General features: G+C 41.7%; 1 protein-coding gene across 2 annotated transcripts in view; it reads left to right on the top strand.

Annotated features, from left to right (window-relative positions):
* Positions 1–11,778: 11,778 nt before the first annotated feature.
* The window catches only part of neo1a (neogenin 1a), a 161,541-nt gene continuing 154,774 nt past the window's right edge, over positions 11,779–18,545 (top strand). For both annotated transcript variants that reach the window (XM_071534263.1, XM_071534264.1), the window contains exon 1: positions 11,779–12,312. In XM_071534263.1, the coding sequence (XP_071390364.1) occupies positions 12,222–12,312 (91 nt within the window). In that variant the 5' untranslated portion in view covers positions 11,779–12,221. The remainder of the gene's footprint in view (positions 12,313–18,545) is intronic.

Genomic DNA, 18,545 nt, shown 5'->3' with positions numbered 1-18,545 from the left:
TGTAAATTTGTCTGATTGGAAGAATTTTAGCAATTATCTAGTCCAGATGTGATGTGTTGACTGGAGTTAGTCCGAAACTGCCTGTAAAAAAAGGATGGATGTTTGAAAATGCAAAAACTTTATATTGAACCACTCAAACAAAATCAAATTTGGACAATGTCTTTTTTTAAAAATCTTTTAAAATCATCATATATGTATACAAAGGACATTTTAATTCTTTAATAGGGATCCTTTAATACTTGAGGCAACAGTGCATGCTGTCCACTTTTTCATATGACATTTTTTGACTATTTACTACTAGTTTTAATATCAGACTATCCAATCCACCACAAGGATCAAGATACAGAGCACAATGCTGCAAAGACATGTCATCCTCATAGCTGACATGACAGACATGACATGCTAGACAGGACAGCTTGTGACATGCTTGTACACAACAGTGCATGGTCCAAGTCAAGGCACCAATGTAGCATTTGTTAATAAATTTTACTCTTATTTGCAAAGTACAAAAGGAAAATATAATATCGATTCGGAAGGCTCAGCTCATAACCTGTGTCCTTGCAGTGACCTAAAATGACTATAAGGCGTGGTGTTATGTAAACCTAAAGATAAAGATAACGCACCTAGTATATGCAAATGACCAAGACTTTGTTGCTTGACTGATACCCAAGTGGAAAAAACAAACATCATTTCCTTAGGAGAACAAAGGAAGAACTATCCATCATCGCTGAAAACAACCCCGACTACCCCTGCGCTCCGTAGGCTACATGCAGAGTAATTCTCGGGGGAATGTATTCAAGACATAATGAGATAGAAACATCGGGGTAAACAAATCGACTTTTTTTGCAGGCAGGCCTAATTACAGGGCAGGAATAAATAACTATTGGAGAGGAGACAGGCACGCTGGTGTAGTGCATTGTAATGGACCATGGGGAGCTAATGCATCATTTTTCTGCCTGACATGTCGCTGTGACATGTTAGTTGAGTTCATAGTGAGGTTCTCCCATCATAGAAACGTCTAGCTGCTGTGGGGAATAGCAGTGATGGAAAGAATACTAGAATATCCTATACTCAAGTAGAAGTACTATGACTTTTCAAATATTTTACTTAAGTATAAGTATTTGTAAAAATCTAGAAATAACTGGTGTAAATAACTTTTTTAGAAAAGAGAATGTTGTTAGATGAGATAATTCCTATGCAACTCTAAAAAGATGAAAGTACAGAGTTCAATATTGAATTCTTTTACTTAGAAAATTTGGAAATAATGTAAAACCAGATTACTGACTGATACTGTGAATGGCTCCACAATTGGCCAATTTACGATTGTCCAGTTTCTGATGCTTATGGAGAGCCACAAAATCTGTCCTCTGTAATGGATATAATTTAAATACCTTTCTGATATCTAGTGAAAGTGTAAAATTACTGATTTTAAAAAATACACAAAAAGCTACTCAATTACAGTACTTCCAACCTTGGTGAATACACATTGTCTATATGCTCTGTGTGACATGGGGTGATTTTGTTACAGTCTCCTCTACAATAGTTTTCCTAGGTTTCTTATTTTATCCCGAAGCTTTATCCCAGATGCACCAGGGATGTGCCTGTAAGGTCATGTTAGTGACAGTGCTGAAGCCTTGCCTCTGCCACTGCTCACTCACAGCTCCAGATTGGGACAAGCCAAGTTTAATCTTTGGTGCGCTGACAACCTACCGCCGCCTATCTGAGTCATATAAATATCTAATGAAGCTCCCTCTGTAACAGAAGAGAGAAGAGACAGAGAAAGTAACCAGGTTCTTTTCCACTCATTTTCTTTGTGATTGGAAAGCGATAGAATGGGACACAAGTATTTTATATGGCCAGTAATTGACTGATGGAAAAGATCATCAACAAGGAATAGAGCTTATAGGAAACACTATATATGATGCTAAATTAATTCTAGGAATAATTTTTGTTATTTACTTTTTTGTTGTACCCACTTTCCCTCAACCTGCCTCTTCTACTTTTTTTCCCACAATGACTGTCAACAGACTGTCATGTAAACATACCTATCTAGCCAAGTACTTTGTGAACATTGGGTCGTGTGTATGATTGCGGCTGCGGCCCTTACTCAACAACATTCAACAAAATGCAACATGTCTTGTGGCTGCATTGCATTCTGGTCTATTGAGGCTACTGTCGGGGGAGAAATTGGTTTCTGCCTCTTCTACGATGGATTTCTGCCTGTTGAACGTTGCTACAAAGTGAAGAAGCCTCTGCTCTTTTATTCTGAGGGACACTTAACTGATGTTCAATGTTCATGTTTTAGATGGCTGAAAATATTTCACCTATCAAACTCCATTGTTGCACTGGAAATATCTTGATGTGATGTCACGTCTCGTCTCGTCGGGAATAAGAAAAATGCGCGACCAAACAACAAAATGGGCCACAAAAAGTGTTTTGGGATGGATTTTTCCTTTAAGTACTAATCTTATTGTCAGTCATTGTCCTCTTCACACATGTGATTTATAAAACGGAGAACAATTCAAGATGCTACAAAGCAGAAAAGCAGAATTTGGCAAAGATTGCATCCCTTCTCTCTCTCTCACTCTGGTCAAAGCATTCATGCACTTCATGACAGATGAGGTAGAGTGGGAAAAAAAACTGAATATTCCCCTCACTGTAATCGTTTCAATCTGTTCTGCCAGAACAGATTGCGGTATTTTGCTTCCCTGTTGGAGCTCTCTGTATTTCTCCTCCCTCCCTCTCTTATTTTTTCTCTCCCTCTCCCTCTTTCCCATTATTGCAATATGGCACCCTCCATTTCATTGTCAGTCTGGGCAGCTCTGCTGTAGCTTGGACTCGTTACATTGTGCCTAGCCCACTGGCCGCCTCCCTGGTGAAGGAGTATGATCATCCATCATGGATAAAACATTACAGTCCACCCATGTGGCCGAGAGTACCTGCTTAGCCTGAAAATGGAGGGATAAGCACAGAAAATATGCTAGTGAAATTGGCCACCTACTAGTAAAATGAAACACTTAGGGAAACCTGTATCCTATTTGTCAGGTCAAAATGGTTGCATTTTTCTAGGCCAAGAGAGCATCGAGCATTTGAGATTAGGTGCTACTTCTTATTTTGTATTTTTTCCGGCGATCCCCAAGCCCCGTTAAAGGAGATGCAGTCGCCGCTGATTGAGAGAGCCCCTTTAAGTGGCCATGGCAATTCCAACAACAACAGTCGACCTCCTCTGGCAGGAAGAAGGCCCTTAACCACAAGAGCTGGGCTGGAGGGGGAGGTGGGAGGTGAGCCAGGAGGAAGGGAGCTTGCGGTCATACATCTTGGGAAGGCTGCATGTGTTGCCCAGACAGCCCCTTAAGTGACTTCACCTCATCTCAATGGTGCTCATTACGAGCGATAGAAAGCCATCCATTCAGGGCAGCGCTATAAAACAAACCAACCCCATCTGGAGAGAGGACAAGAGGGTGTCAACATGGGCTTGCAAAATTGATTGTGTCCCGTACAATAGCGTGAAAAGTAGAGGGTTGTACGACTCATCATCTTTTTGTGCCCTCGAAATTTTTCAAGCACACTATGCGGTAACAATTCAAATACGAGTGTATCAACAGGACTCCCCAAACGGCTCCAAATATTTACTCATTATACAGAAAAAAATTCTGGGGCCCGCGCAGCTGGCCTTCATAAACATATTTCAATGGCTAACTCAAAGCGGTGCAGCATGGTGAAAATCCACACAGCATCGAGTATTCGTTTTGAAGCCTGTGTTTACGCTGCTCGGTTTGTTAGCCTAGCGTCTCCGAGCACCAGACTCCTGCTGGGATGTTAAGGAAGCTTCTGCCTTCACAAGATGGAGTCTAACAGAGAGGAGGGGAGGATGGGCAGAGCGCTCAAGAGACTGCATTATCTTCCACACTCAAATTCTTTTGAAATGCCATTTTTGACAAATTACACCTTCCTTCAACCTAATATCCCCTTTAAATGCCTTTTCTCTTTCAAGTATTGCGCTTGGATGTAACTGTAGGCTTTGGAGTGCGGGGACTGTCCATATTCAATAAATGAGATGGAGATTAAGTAGACCCACTCACGCCCGCCTGTGAAATACACATGAACACTTGTGAATGCTTGTGAACTGTAGCGGGGTGAACAGATTCAGCCAACCAAGAACTGTTGGGCTTAATGAGCGTGAATTGAATTTCTATTCCTTTCATTAGAAACCATTGACATTTCAAGCACACCTGTGTGCTACTGTCACACACTAACCTTTTAAGAGAAGACTGATGTCTCTCCTGAAGAAACAAAAGGCCAGAGAAAGCCTCTCCCACTGACATGCTCTTTCTCTCTTTCTGGCCGCTCACAATCCAGCTATTGTTAGGAAGACAAAACCAACTAATGAGAAACTGGGGACATCCTAAAACGCAAGAAAAAGAATTAGATGTGCATGTATAAAAACAAAGCATGCTCATTTTATGTTCACTTGTAGGCACAACAAGTTGAAAAAGTGTGGTGCGCCATCTGAAATCAAAAGTTTAATTGCAGGGTTCTTTGATGTGTTTGATGTGTCTGTTAGACAAGCATACATTCTTCTATTATGCTGCTAAAACCCATGGTAGCTGCTTCTATGCAACATGATTCCACCTACCTGCATGAGGGTTTTGTAGTATGTACTCCCTGCATAATAAATGCACCTCTTGTGGTTTCAAACACACTTTGAGCAGCATGTTCTCAGCGTATAACACCGTATGAAAAATGATGCACCCTTGATTTGTATTATACTTATGCATGAGTAGCTGCATCACTGCACTAAAGCAACTTTGTTTAGGGTTAAAGCTCGGCTTAGGTTTAGGCAACTAAAACCTTAGTTAAAGGTTAGGCAACGACAACAATTTGGGGTTAGGGAAAGGCCTTTGTTCATGGTTAAATAAGAATAATTTTTGTTGAAAATGAAGGCATTTGACAGCAAATGTAAAAATTCATCCACCCCCTCTCCAACCCTTCACACTCTTACTTCCCACCGCACCGTTTCAAAATCAAACTCCTGCCTGTTTCAGTCACGTCAGCTCCGCCCCCCTGGTTCGCTCAATTCGGAAGATTAGGATGCACCACTTTTCATAACTATAACTATGAATTTGATATGAGATCAGGCTGCTTTGAGAGCACCTAGCCCTCAAGACAACGGTCGATACTGCCGATTTCTAACTAATCCGCCAGAATCCACACCGTCACATACAGTAATGAGGGTTCAAACTGTCACACGTCCCAATTTGTCCGCTCGCTGTGGATGAAAGCCCGCTCTGCTGCCCTCTCCGTCCTCGCACTCGTCTGTGACTCCCGAGGTCAATCAAGCCCTCCGACCGCAGCGGGGCCGGTACGCCGCGTTACTTCGGCAGCAGCAGCACACCGAGCGGTAATTAGAATAATGATTACCAGCAACGCAGGGAAAGAGCACAGACAGGGAGAGAAAGTGCTGACATGTGTGAGGCGAGGTGTGCCAGGCTCTGAAAATGTGCCCGTGTAAGCACATGTATGACAGGGCGTCTGAGCGCACACCGGCTGCGTCCTGCTGATGTCAGTCTGTACTGTGCAGTGGCAGGTGAGAATGCTCCATGAGGCGATGTGCTGCCATCTTTAGCCTGGGGTTTGGGCCAGGTACACAGCAGCTGTTTGTCTCCACGGCCAAGTGTGTCTGTGTCACACACACACACACAGACACACATACGCAGCTATACACGTAGTTCAAATGCATCAGATTAAAGGCAATACCGCTGCAGTTTCAGTGTTTAAATGTTATTCCTTTGCCTGCGACTGATATGAGTGAGGGCTGAGTAATGTTCCTGAGTTAAATTCGGTGTTAACAATTTACATACACGCAATTTACATACACAAATGTAGACACACACACACACACACACCTACGCTACACCACAACCACAACTGAGCAATCAGTTATTGGTTAGGACAGTTTTTGTACGTCACCACTGCCCCCTCCCCCATCTCTCTCTCTCTCTCTCTCTCTCCTAGCTTCTCTCTCTTTTCTATTTAAACTATTGCATTTTATACTTTGTTAGACTTGTGATATTGTGCCATTATTTGGTGCTGTCATGTCTTTCTGTAACTTTCTGTGCTGCTGTTATCCTTGGCCTTCCCTTGAAAGAGAGATTATTAATTTCAGATGACTTTACCTGGTTAAAGGTAAAATAAAAAAAAAAGAAATCCATTTTGTAATGATTCAAAGAGTAAAGCAATAACTAGCAGCACCCTGTGTTATCAACGCATGTTGAGCAGTTTTTCATGAAATCCTCAAGGAAAACGAGTGCAGATGAAACTTCAATGTCAATAAGCCTCACACAAAATAAAAAGGTAACTTTCAAGAAAGTGCAAAAAATGCAGGGAAAAAAAGACTGTTAATCACCTGAGGAAACAAAAGGCGAGCTCAACATCCGCATCCTTAGGCCTCGCTATATATGACCATGCTGCCAGACCAATAAGCCATCTAAACCTTATTGTAAATATGCTCAGTGGGTGAGGTGACGTTTCATAGCATGAGTAATCCTCCAGGACGGCTGCACAGAGCCTCAGAGCCACCGAGTGTCATGCCAACGAAGATGTTTATCTGACATTACGCCCTAATCCTCATGCCACTTAATCCGGCTATAAATAATAAGATCAGGTTCACATCCAGCTCTGTGCCAATATTTGTAATCCACTCCAATCTGTTGGGCAAAATAATTGATTCTGTGGTTATTGTTGCAGGAGTGGGAATATTCAGGGGATAGGTGTTTAAGATGAAATAGGATGGCCTTTTTTTAAGAAGTAAATACATATCCACATGTTACAGAATTGATTGAAGTTACTGTATGTCTATAGATTTCCCTGCATTTTGTATTGGCCTCAGTTCTTTTATTTTTGCTCAGCTACAGTCTTCTGAAAAATGCATACACATACACGCAATTTAATGATGCATGGATGTGTTTTACAGTACATATGGTTGCTGCTTTTAAGAGGGTTCAAAATATTAAGAAATGTTAGAAATACTATACTTAACAGCTGCTACAAGTGCAAGTTAATCCACCATCCTTTCCCTGCCGTAATCTAATGGCTATTTCCTCGATGGCACGGTTGCGATTACTTGATTCATGATGTGAGTATCTCTTTAACGTTGGACATTTGAGATTTGGTATGACCCTGTTCTTTAATCTGGAAGAAATATGTTCCCTGAGCTTTGAGCAACAGGCTTGGGGGGGGGAAAAAACACCCTTAAAGAATTAGAACAGAGTTTGGTCCCAGCTGTGAGCATGCACATAATATAATTGGCCCATGGATGTAAACTGAGTTCAGCGTGCAGCTCTGCTGTGGCTGGAATAGATTGCTTCATTATACAAAGCAGTGCATACTGTAAAAAGTTATGGTGTGGTTTCATGTAGTGTTGGAATGACTGTTTTAGTTTCTTATCAGTGAAGTAGGGGTATTTCTCGTAGAAGAACACATGTTGGCCATTATAATATAATAGAGGGTCATGCAAACCTGCAAGCCAAACCAAGACTGAATGTGCGTCTGACTGTAATGTATGTTGTCTTTACTCAACGTTTCAAACCTGCCATTATCTAAAGGTCAGAAACTCAGATATCATACTGAAGCTAATGGAGTGACAGACAGCTTCAGACACACTGCTAACCTTTTGCAGTGCGTTCTTACTCTGTGATCAAAAGGATTCCTAGGATTTGTATCAAAAATGTCTTGCAGTTGCTATTGCTTTTCAGTGATGAATAAAAAAACAATGCATGCTTTCAGGTTCATTATTTTGTTTTGAACATAGGTAAATCTTATTTTTGATTTAGCTGTGCCTTAAAAGTTATCAGTAAAACATTAAAATTGGTTCTTAAATGAACCCTGGCAACCAATTTAGGGAAACTAACATAAAGATAATATGATTTGTGTTGACATGCTTGTCAATAACTAAGAATTTGGCACAATCCTGAGCAATGCCATCAATTGTCTCCACTTTTTAGACTCTGGAGTTTAAAAAGATGATATAAAAGTGTATATTAGTCTCTCATTATTGTTAAAATCGATTGTTCCTGAAGATAAAACCATGTCTGAACCAGCTCTTTAGTATGTTGCTCAAGGTTTAAACATGAATCCAAGATATCTCCTCAATATACCTCTTAGATACCTGCTTGCTATACAGAGGTAAAGGACCAAGAGAAGCTGAGATGTGGTCAGGGTCAATAACAAGGATGCCAGCTTTGTCTGAATTGGGTGGAAGGATTTTTTTTTTTTGACATCCAGCCCCTGACATCAGCTGGTCAGCCATGTAATACTGACAACTCAGTGGAATCATTTGGTTTAACTGAGCGATGTGACTGAGTGTAGGTGTCACAGGAGTGAAACGAAGGTGCTATGCTGACAAATAACATGACCACCGGGGTAACATATATAAAGAAAACAGTGCTGGCCCAAGAGGTGAGCCTTGAGGCACACCATATGCAATCAGTGGAGCAGAAAAAATAACCACCAATCGAGAGTGAAAATGTTTGACAGGTAAAATGAGAACAGGTCCAGTGTAGCCCCAGAGATAGCAATCAAATAGAATAAGGGTCTGACATGCCCATAGGGGAAAATGGTCTTTATTAATATGTCATGCGGCCCTCAGGCCAGTGGGTGGAGCTGTTCCATGTGTCTAAGTGCATGGCTTCAGTTGAGTGGGTTATCCAGCAGTGTTGGGACATCACCAGTTCCCAAGAAGGCAGCTCTTCCTTTTTCTTTTTCTTTTTTCCCTAAAGCCTAGTCACAAGCCAAAGGAAAAATACAGCGTTTGTTTGCTTTGCTTTCATGGTTCCGTTCCATTTAACTACAATAACTATAATCAATGTTCACAAGCAGCCTCCGCGGTCATCTTTTTCATGCTTGCAAATTTTATTATGAAAGAACTTACTTCAAAAGGAGAGTGGTGCAAATGTCACATTTTCAGAATCCGCTCTGACATTGGTTTAGTTGTCCTTCTATCCTCTATCCACCCCAAAACCCAAGGAAACTCACTTCATCTCATCCTTAATTTCCTGTGCTACATAACAATACGTCCCCAGATTATTTTAAGCAACTTGATCTGAAATTTAAGGGACTTAATCCTATCTTCTGATTTCCAGCCCTAATCTGTCAGAATCAAGTTACAGATGTTGGTCCCTTGGTCCATTTGGATTCCTGTGAACAATGGTCTATGTTGTTTATAAACAGGAAAACTATCTTTTCCTAATATTTGGGCTATATATAAACTAGTTATGAAGACAGCGGCACTTGGCATGAGGAGAGTACGCTGTAGGTCTGCTGTAGGAAAGTTGTTTGGTTGCAGGATTACAAAGATAAGAGGTAGAAATAACTGTTCACTAGATTCACTGCGATTAAATTCACTACCAGTGGATAAAGAAGACCCATAGGTGGCATGAAGTAAGCTCCTTTTTTACTTCTTTTCAGATAAATCCAAGCCTAAGGAGAACGGCCCTATAGGGATCAATAAAGTGTCTCAATCAGTGTAGTGGAGGGTAAACCAAATAAATTCAGTTTACACACATTTTTATTTGCCAGAAGGTAGTCTCATATAAACCTTTACAGCCTAAATTCATAATATACAACATACTAAGTGATATCAAAATGATGTAAGTTACATGAGGGTGGGGTATTTTAAGGGGTAAAAAGCAGAATTTAATGCTTTTCTGAAAAGATTATTCATTTTTTACATTGGTGTGGCCTCATGATTGCTGACAGGAGGTCATAGTTTACCCACCTTCTTATTTACCATTACATCACTGATCTCAAAATAGGGGAGAATGGGGTAAGTTGAACCGGTGGGTAAGATGAGCAAACCCTTGGTTCTAGGCAACCATTCACAAAATGAATCATGTGATGACAGATTTAGGAAGAGTAATTAATTTCCCTGAATCTGTGATGGAGGAGAGCAGAGGGAGAAGGTTAAAAAAATTAGATTTTTGCTTTGTCAGGTGATTTCTTCATGGTAAAAATATCATGATTCTTCTATCTAAATGGAAGTGGATATGTTTTAGGCTTTATCACATATAGATTTAAAAGACTGTAAAAGGTAAAATATGAGGTAATAAATTGAACATACCTGTAGCCTAAGTTGCAGTGTGAAGCCGTTTTGGGTTGTGAGGTGAAATGTACCTCTAGCCCTGAGGCAAGCTGAGCCACTGGTTCAGCTTACAGCAATCTAATCACATTTACATTATTTAACATGTAGTTAATATGAACACATATATGTACTCAAGTGGTATTTTCTAATATTACAGACTAGATATTATGCCATTATGCCATAAGGCTACAAACGCAAGGAGTTCAGCCTCCAAGGATTCGATTCGATCAGTAGCAAGAGAACAGAAGACAGACAGAATGACACTGAAGAGACGTATTGACAAAATCGACAAAAGTGAAGTACCATGAACAGGTTATGAAACACACACACACACACACACACACACACACACACACACACACACACACACACACACACCCCACAAAATTGTGTTGAGCCTCAGAAGAGACAGAGACAGGAGAGACAGATTGTCTGCCTCTGCATGCTGGTGAGTCCCCAGTGAAAGGACTGAAAAAGACAAACAAAGTTTTTGAAGGATTATACTGGTGTTTTTTAAAAGTTTGTACCAATAGTCTAGGTTGCTCCTCTCCTTAACATTATTGGTGTCTGCACACAGTCGTTTTCCTCCTTTCAGAAGAAGCCATTTGCTGCTATTCATTTTTGTCAAGTACAAAAAACAACTTTCAAAGACTTGAAAATTGCCTGAGCAAGATAATCCATCAGAGTATACATGAAACCTTCATTTGGTTTAGTCTAGGTTTCTGCTTTATCTATTATTATTTTCTGCTTTATTTTGTTTCATCGTGCCCAAGCTGACTGTTTCCATATCAACATGCGCATTACATTACGCTCTGCTTCCTGTCAATCACCTGACTCACAGGAAGAAATGGAAATCTCTGCCTCTAAAACATGTCAGCTCACAAACTTTATTATCACATCCATGTCTTCTAATTTGGGGCGTCTGTTAACCAGGATAGCAGTTAATTTCGAGCTAGGTTTGACACCATAAAGTTTGTATTTTGAAAACGATAAAAAAAATGAATTACATATAGAATGCATTGCAAAATGATTGGGGGAAATGTAAATTAGACATAGACAGAAGTAAATGGCTATAACTATAAATGACACTTTAGGTTGTTAAACATTGTATTCTCTTGGTCCTGTCCTGGGGTGAAGTTGTGCCACAAGACTTTTTAATGGGTCGTACATCGAAAAATGTACCAGCTACAGAAAATGTTTTAATTTCCATGACTTCCCAGCAACCTTAAAGTATACATAGGAATTACTGTTTGAAAGAAATACACCTTAATTTCACCAAAGTGGCACAAAACGCAGAAGAAGCTGCTCATTTTTTTTTTTTACCCCGTTCTCCCCTATTACTGCTAATCAGCCTGCTGTGAACGCTCTCCACTGAAGTCCCGTACCATATTTTAGGTTTCGCCTGCTCTCTCGCTCCCTCTCTCTCTATTTCTCTCTCTCTCTCTCTCTCCCTCACACACACACACACACACGATCCAAACTTCCGTGTGACTCCACACCCTGTTTTCCGGGGAGCCGGTACAGATCCAGCCCTTCAACACGCTGCTGTTACGTCCCGTCCGTGAGCAGTGAGCTGGCCGCGGCGGAGATTTCTCCTTCTGGTCGGGTCTCCATATCTTTTCCAACTGAGCTCACTCTCGTCTTTTACGGGCTTTGACACACATCGGAATAGAAAATCGGCGCATTGTGGCGCAGTCGTCCGTGTATTTTTCTTTTTCTTGCGCTGCGCTTCCGTGCCAATGGATTGATTTCAGTGTTTTTTTTCCTCCGACCCCTGCCTCGACCAAGTTGAGAAAACAGTCTCTCTAACCTGCGGCTCTCTCTCTCTCTCTCTCGCTCCTGCTACATGTTTCATCCGGCCAGTTTTAAAAGTAGCTGGTTCCGGATGTTTCTGTACATTTCGTAGGGTGAGACTTTGAACTTTTTTTTTTCTTTGTGTCTTTCTCGGGAGTGTATTTTGCAGGAGGTGGCCCGGGGATCTTAAGGATTTCTGTTTTTTTTTTTTTTTTTTTTTTTTTTTTTTTGGTGGTGGTGTGCTTCTCCTGGGTTCCTGAAGCCTGCAAAGATTTATTTGTGAAAAGTGATGGCCGAGCGGGGAGCTCTGTCGCTCCTCTCTCTCCTCTGTCTCACCTTTCTCTACACGGCGACCACCGTGGCAAAGCATGTCGACAAAGGTAAATGTCTTTTTTTTTCTTTTCTTTTTAACACGCTGCCAGTTAGTTATTCTGCTACATGTTTTCTCTTTTCGCCTCGCTTGAAACTTACATTGTATCACGAGTTGGAAAAAGCCCGGAATGCAAGCTGTTGGCTCTGAAAAAACAGACATGGACTCAGTTTGCAGGCACACACACACACACACACATACACACACACACAGCTAAGCAGCTAATTGTGCTGTATTTCCACCGAGGTCAGCCACTCTTTCACCATTTTTCTAAGTTTAAAAGTAGGCTACTTTTACATAATAGGCGCACTATTTACGCACAGACCAGCCCTGTTTCCAGCAGTAAAGCAACACGCTTCTCCATTGAGTCCTTTTGTCTGCATTAGGGCTGCTCCATCTGAACTGTTGATAGGCTTTTCTGTTTGTCTTTCAAATGATTTATGGACGTACCTTTCATACATTGCTTCACCAGCATTTCTTTGGATTGCGTGGAATATGATTTGGAGGGCTAAATGAAAAGGTATTCGTTGGATTGAAATCATCCATCTATCTCTGTTGGACTACCACTGTGGTCATTGAATTGCAAAGGATGGCAGGAACTTGGATCTAGGAAGAAAAAAAAAAACACACTATGAGAAGAGTCATTAGGGCTTACTGTCAGGTAATAAGCTAGCATCATCAGTCCAGCAGACATCTCATTACCTGGGCGTCAATACATGTTTAGCTGATGGATAAACAGAACCCAATTCATTTGGCTTCTGTTAATTGTTTTGAACTGAGAGCGCTGCACTGCAGTCTGCAATTCAATATCAGTCTCATGAAACCCCATGCCAACTGGTGGTGCTCTTGTGAGAGATTTCACTCTTTTTCTTCTTCTTTGTGTTTTTTTTTTTTAAAGACAGTAGAGGTGTTGACTCGGGGCCCATGTTTCAGCATAACCCACCGCAATCTGTTGAAAGCACTCAAAGGTTTGAGTGACTGAGATAAATTGGAGAGCCTTGGAAAAACAAAATTGCCTGCCCAGCACTCACTGGAGTGCACAGTGTGCTCTTATCGCATACCTGATCGTGACAGAGTCATATCTTTATCATGCAAGCTGTTAGACTCTTTATCAAACACTGCAACACGTAGTCTGAAGAAGAATGGTTTAACTGACTGTACTGCAACCTGGCCCAGTTTTCTCTCCCATTGTTCCCATGATATGCAAAATAGTAACAGTGTATGTCAAGAAAGGCAGCTCATGTGCCTTTGAAAGTATGTTGGGTTTTTTTATGCTGGTTAAAAGAATGAATGTGAGGAGAAGACAGGCTTTGGACTGACGGGCCTCAGCTAGCTGTTGGGCTCTCTTGCGTGTGGAGGCTGATGAAAGACCCTCTCCTGCATGAAAAGCGCTCTGCAGTGGTGGAAGGGGAGAGGAGAGAGGGAGAGGAGAGAGAGAGAGAAAAAAGCCCCTCCTTGGCTTTGCTGGAGATCAGTACAAAAGAGAGAGATGGGGGTAGGGTGAAACGGGCCGACTGTCTGGAAAGTAATAAAACCAGGAGATTAAGGGGACTGGGGAGTTCCTCTGGGAGCTCTGATTGATTCCAGAGAATTGGACTGGGACCCACACGCGGAGAGAGTCTCAAATTACTAATTGTGGGGTCCCCCTCACTGAAAATATCTGTTTATTCAAAACACATTTCTTTGAGGCCCTGAGCCCTTTGCAAAGCAGGACTGCGGCCAGAACGTGTCTTTATCAAAGTTGGCAGAGTCGAAGCCCAAAGCTCAAAGAGTTTCAGTCTGTCTCCTTTTTCCTCATTTGGTTTCCATCTCCATCTGGGGACGGGCATAATGGATAGGTTTACTTTTTTGTTTTACTTTGAAATAACCTGAAAAAGTTCCGCCACATTTAGGAGTCAAACTCTTAACCATAGTGCTTCTCTTCTTGCAGTTTCCTCCCGTCGCAGCTCCCTAAAAGTTTGTGAAACTCTTTGAAATTGCACTAAAAGTTTGGCTTTGTAAACAACTCCCTGTCAGAGGAGTGTAAAATCCATTTAGGCTCTATCTTATCTCTCTAATCCTGCTGGGGGGGGAATTGTGTGCTGATTGTCTCCCCGCGGACAATGCAAATAACTCGCTGAAACGTGTAAACATTTGGCAACCCTCTCTGCTCCCACAGGCCACTCTCCAGGGCTTTATCCTCACAGACCACCTCGGCTGCAACACTGCACAGGCTTTTAAAAACAACCAGCGTTTTCTTTGGCGCATTTAAGGTCTTTTCTGTGGACTCTACTGCTAAGAACGTGATTTACCGTCTTTGTGTTGTTGTTTGGGGAGCCATGGTGGTCCTACATCCCGGTATGTGGGGACAGTAACGAGAAAGTTTTTAAGTTGGATTTTATTTACCATCATTTGCACAGTACAATAATTAATGCATTGTGCTGATTTCACTGTGTAATCATTATGCAAGTAATAGTAAAAAGTATAAAAAGTTGCACCGGAAAGCCTTCTAAGTGTTGCATGTTCAATTAATTTTCCCAGTTCAACTTCAGCTTGAAACGAATGGATGAATCTTTGCCACATGTGCACATTGTCTCATGACAAGTTGGCATGGGCATCATGCAGACTCACCTGCTGTCTCTGCCATATAGTGTGCTGTTTACTGATCATTTATTTATGGGCTCCAATCGCTCATAAAGTCCTAATGACCTCCCTCCACTGAGAGACGGATAATTGCACACTTGGCCAAGTGTTTGATTCATCTGCTTCACTAATGAAACGGCCCCCATTAGGAGTTGCTGCTGATGTAGTATGGCTGGGAATCTTGAGGCTCAGTCTGTAGCCGCTCAGTGTCTCGTCCTCAGTGTGAGAGGTAATGGAAAGGTCAGCAGTTTGAGACCAAAGCCGAAAACATCTGTTTGTTTTCGCTTTGCCGCTGTTTTGCCATTTTTAGCTGGCAAATGGAATCACTCTGTATGTGTTGTATGTTTTGGAGCTGATTAAATGGCAGCAATTATTGACATCATTTACAATAACTGCCACGGCAGTTTATTACTTGTAATTGGCAGGAGGCAAGGCAGATCAATATCCTCCAAATAAATGGCATCACATCTGCTGTTGCATCTTTTTGGTGGTTGGAGGTCAGTGTAATCACCACTGTCTGTTGTGGCAAACCAAAAGGACTGTTTGCCTTTTTTTTCTATAAAAAGGTGCTCCAGTTTGTTCTTTATATGAGATGCCTAATTATCTGGTTCGATTGAATCTTTATTGAATGAACTGGGTTGTGATTGAGTGAAATCAAGAACTACAGTGCCTCCCCAATCAGTGATTTGATTCTGACGGCAAATTTTGTAATTAATTGCACCATTAACTCATTATCATTTATTTCAGAAATGAAAACACGGGGTAGTTATGAATTCAGTGAGTTTTCATGAATTTGAACATGATACTCAAATTGTATTGGGAAACTTCTGCTATATTCTTATGTCTCTGTCAGTGTTCATTGTTCTCTTTTAAAAACAGGACTGCCTTAGGACTGCCCTAAAAACTACGCTACAGTGAAGGTTGCACTGCAAAACATAGTGGTGTCAAGCTATAGCAAGACCTCCATCATCTCCACCTTGGAAATAATGCAAGTCTTGAAACGTGCTTGGTTTGATCCCTTTGCCCACCGCATCAAACTTTCACGCATCAGCTGTTAGTCTGGAGGTTGAATGCCTGTACACCAGATTGACGCTACATGAATTCTCCTTCCACACTCCTCTAAGATTTTAATCCAGAAATTATCCTCATTGACTCCGATCTCACAAGAGAACCTGGATACTGTTCAAACCTCGCTGTGCTCTGAACTGGCATCGTTTTTCTTGAATGTCCCCTGTGCAACCCATCCACGGAGATTACTCATCTCTTTTGTTAAGTGATGGACTGGGAGGGCTTGCTGGTTGCTCACTCTCCAAGTGGGAGATGATGATGGTGGAGGAGGAGGAGGGGGGGGGGGGGGGGGGTGTTGTGTTGTGAGTGGAGACGAGCCAAGTTCGCGTCATGCTCTAAAACCCAGACCAGATCATTGACAAGTCCATGGCTTCTCCTGCCCCCCTGCTAAGATGAAATTGCCTCTATCTGAGATCAGAGAAACATGGTGGAAGTCTGTTTTTTCTGTCTCTCTACTGTAGACTGCATACCAATCTCTGCTGCTTCTCTGATTTTGGTTTGCATCCAAAGGCCTTAAAAGATTTTCTTCAGGCTGTATATGGAATCCACTTAAATTTGACATAGTTAACATTTTTTCCCTATGTTTTGGGATTTTGCAGTTCTGTTTTTTCTGATATAAGTATTTATGTATTTAAATATGTATTTGTATGCTCAAAAACACCTGGAATCCCAGTTTTGTTTTCTTAAGAATATATATATTTCTACAGCAGGCAAAAGGCATATATAACCTTTCAATATGTATGATCTGTAACAGGTATCTTTGCAGCCATATGGAATCTAAATCTAGGCCAAAACATTTCATATATCAGAACCATCTAATCTGTTTGTTTCTACAAGAATGTTCTAAAAAATTCATATTCTGTGGATTTTCTGCTGTTGTGTCTCAATTCTGTTTTTAAACCACATTTCCTTCTGATTTCTGTAGAACAGAAAACACGGTGCCCTGCTTAATCTGACAAGAGCTGCAGTTTTAGCTGCAAAAGGGTACGCTCACTTTATTCCGCTGTTTTTTGCAGAGAAAGCGCTGCCTCAATGGCATTTTATGCTGATAATTTAAAAAAGCGGGTCACACAGCGTGCACTTTGTTTCCATAATGACCAGTTGCCATTATCAGCAAACAATACTAAGGTACAACTCTCAGACACTTAGCTGAAACTCCAAAACACAGCTAATGTGCTCCATACTGACTCTATGATCACAGTAACAAGCTTTTCCATCGATACTTTCTCTATTTTCATTAAACTAAACTAAACTTCTGAAACTGTCAACTGTCTATGTTTCGTGAAAGCCTGCTTCTTCTTTGTTGTGAAAAAAAGCGCTCCACATCATGTGCCCTCCTCTAAAAAGCTGAACTTTTCTCAGCTTTAGAGGTGTTCCTGCTGTGCCTAAGAAGACATCAGGCGCAGCACGTTTCCATATTGGCCGCTTTCTGTCCTTGTTGCTGCTCCCCATTGCCTTAAAGGTAAAAAAATAAAGTGCTCAGGGAGTTTGAAAAAGGTGGAATAGTGTGAACAGACCCTAAAGCGCTCCTTTCTGGCCTGTGTGGTGCCTCTGTCTTTTGGCATGCTATTGTTACGGTACCTTGGAAAAGGCGGCAGCATAGTAGAAATGAAACTAGACTTGCTGCTGTCGAATACGACACTGCAAGCAAATGTCTGTATACTCACTGCGACTGGAGGTCTGTTCGTTTAATGACACTCCACGTCTTTATAGTCCCTGCTTGCGCGGTCATATAAGTGCAAATATCTTCTCACAACGTAAGCAAGTCTAGCCTCAAACTGATTCTTCTTGGAAATGAGCAGAGAAAAGAGGAACGCGATGGAAACAAAGGAAATATTCCGGAAACGCACGGCCCAAAGGACACAGCCAATCATGTGACATTGTTGACCAATTGCAGGCGATGGTGTTTTGGGTGGCACTGAACGAAGCTGTGTGAAAACTTCACCAAATGCTGGTGATCCCATGCAGGCTGCGGTAATTGAAGCCAGTGTGACGCTTCGTTTTGGTCACAAACCAGACATTTTTCCTGTGCGAGCATGCCAAATTTTGATTCCATTTCTACTTTAGTGCCGACTTAAGGCAATGTAGGGTTGCAAAGTGAGACCCGGTTTCATTGAGGAACTGGTTCCACTGTTTCCAGCACTGACCAGAAGGAAACATGTTTGCCTTATCAATTCCAAGTTCTTTTCCTGCACTTTTTAACATAGAACAGAAAACACCATTTTTAATTCACTATCAACTTGTTTTGCTCCCCAGTTCTTCCCTGTTCTGCTGTGTGTGTGAGTGAATCTGAGGTGCAGTGACCTCTGGGGGAGCAGAGTCTGTTCAGTTCAGTTTCCTTGTAGCTGAAGCGCAGAGCGAGCGTGGCAATGCAAGAAAGAAGAGACCGAAAGTGTGGCTACACTGCGATAAGGGTCTAGTTTGTCCTCGTTGTCATTATGTTGCTACGCACTTCAGCTGTAAGGCAACTTCTCTCTGCGCCTGGAGAACTGAAGCGAGCACACAGGCTTCATTATATCCCATCACAACCTTGTAGTCACTCACACACATAGT

Source organism: Centroberyx affinis, unplaced genomic scaffold (assembly GCF_046629955.1).
Source record: "Centroberyx affinis isolate AG114_WGS23_722 - 3 ecotype Tasmania unplaced genomic scaffold, CSIRO-AGI_Caff_v1 ptg002510l_1, whole genome shotgun sequence".
In the NCBI taxonomy this organism is placed as follows: domain Eukaryota; kingdom Metazoa; phylum Chordata; class Actinopteri; order Beryciformes; family Berycidae; genus Centroberyx; species Centroberyx affinis.
The sequence above is the reverse complement of the archived record's forward strand: the minus strand, read 5'-3'. Positions and strand labels throughout refer to the sequence as shown.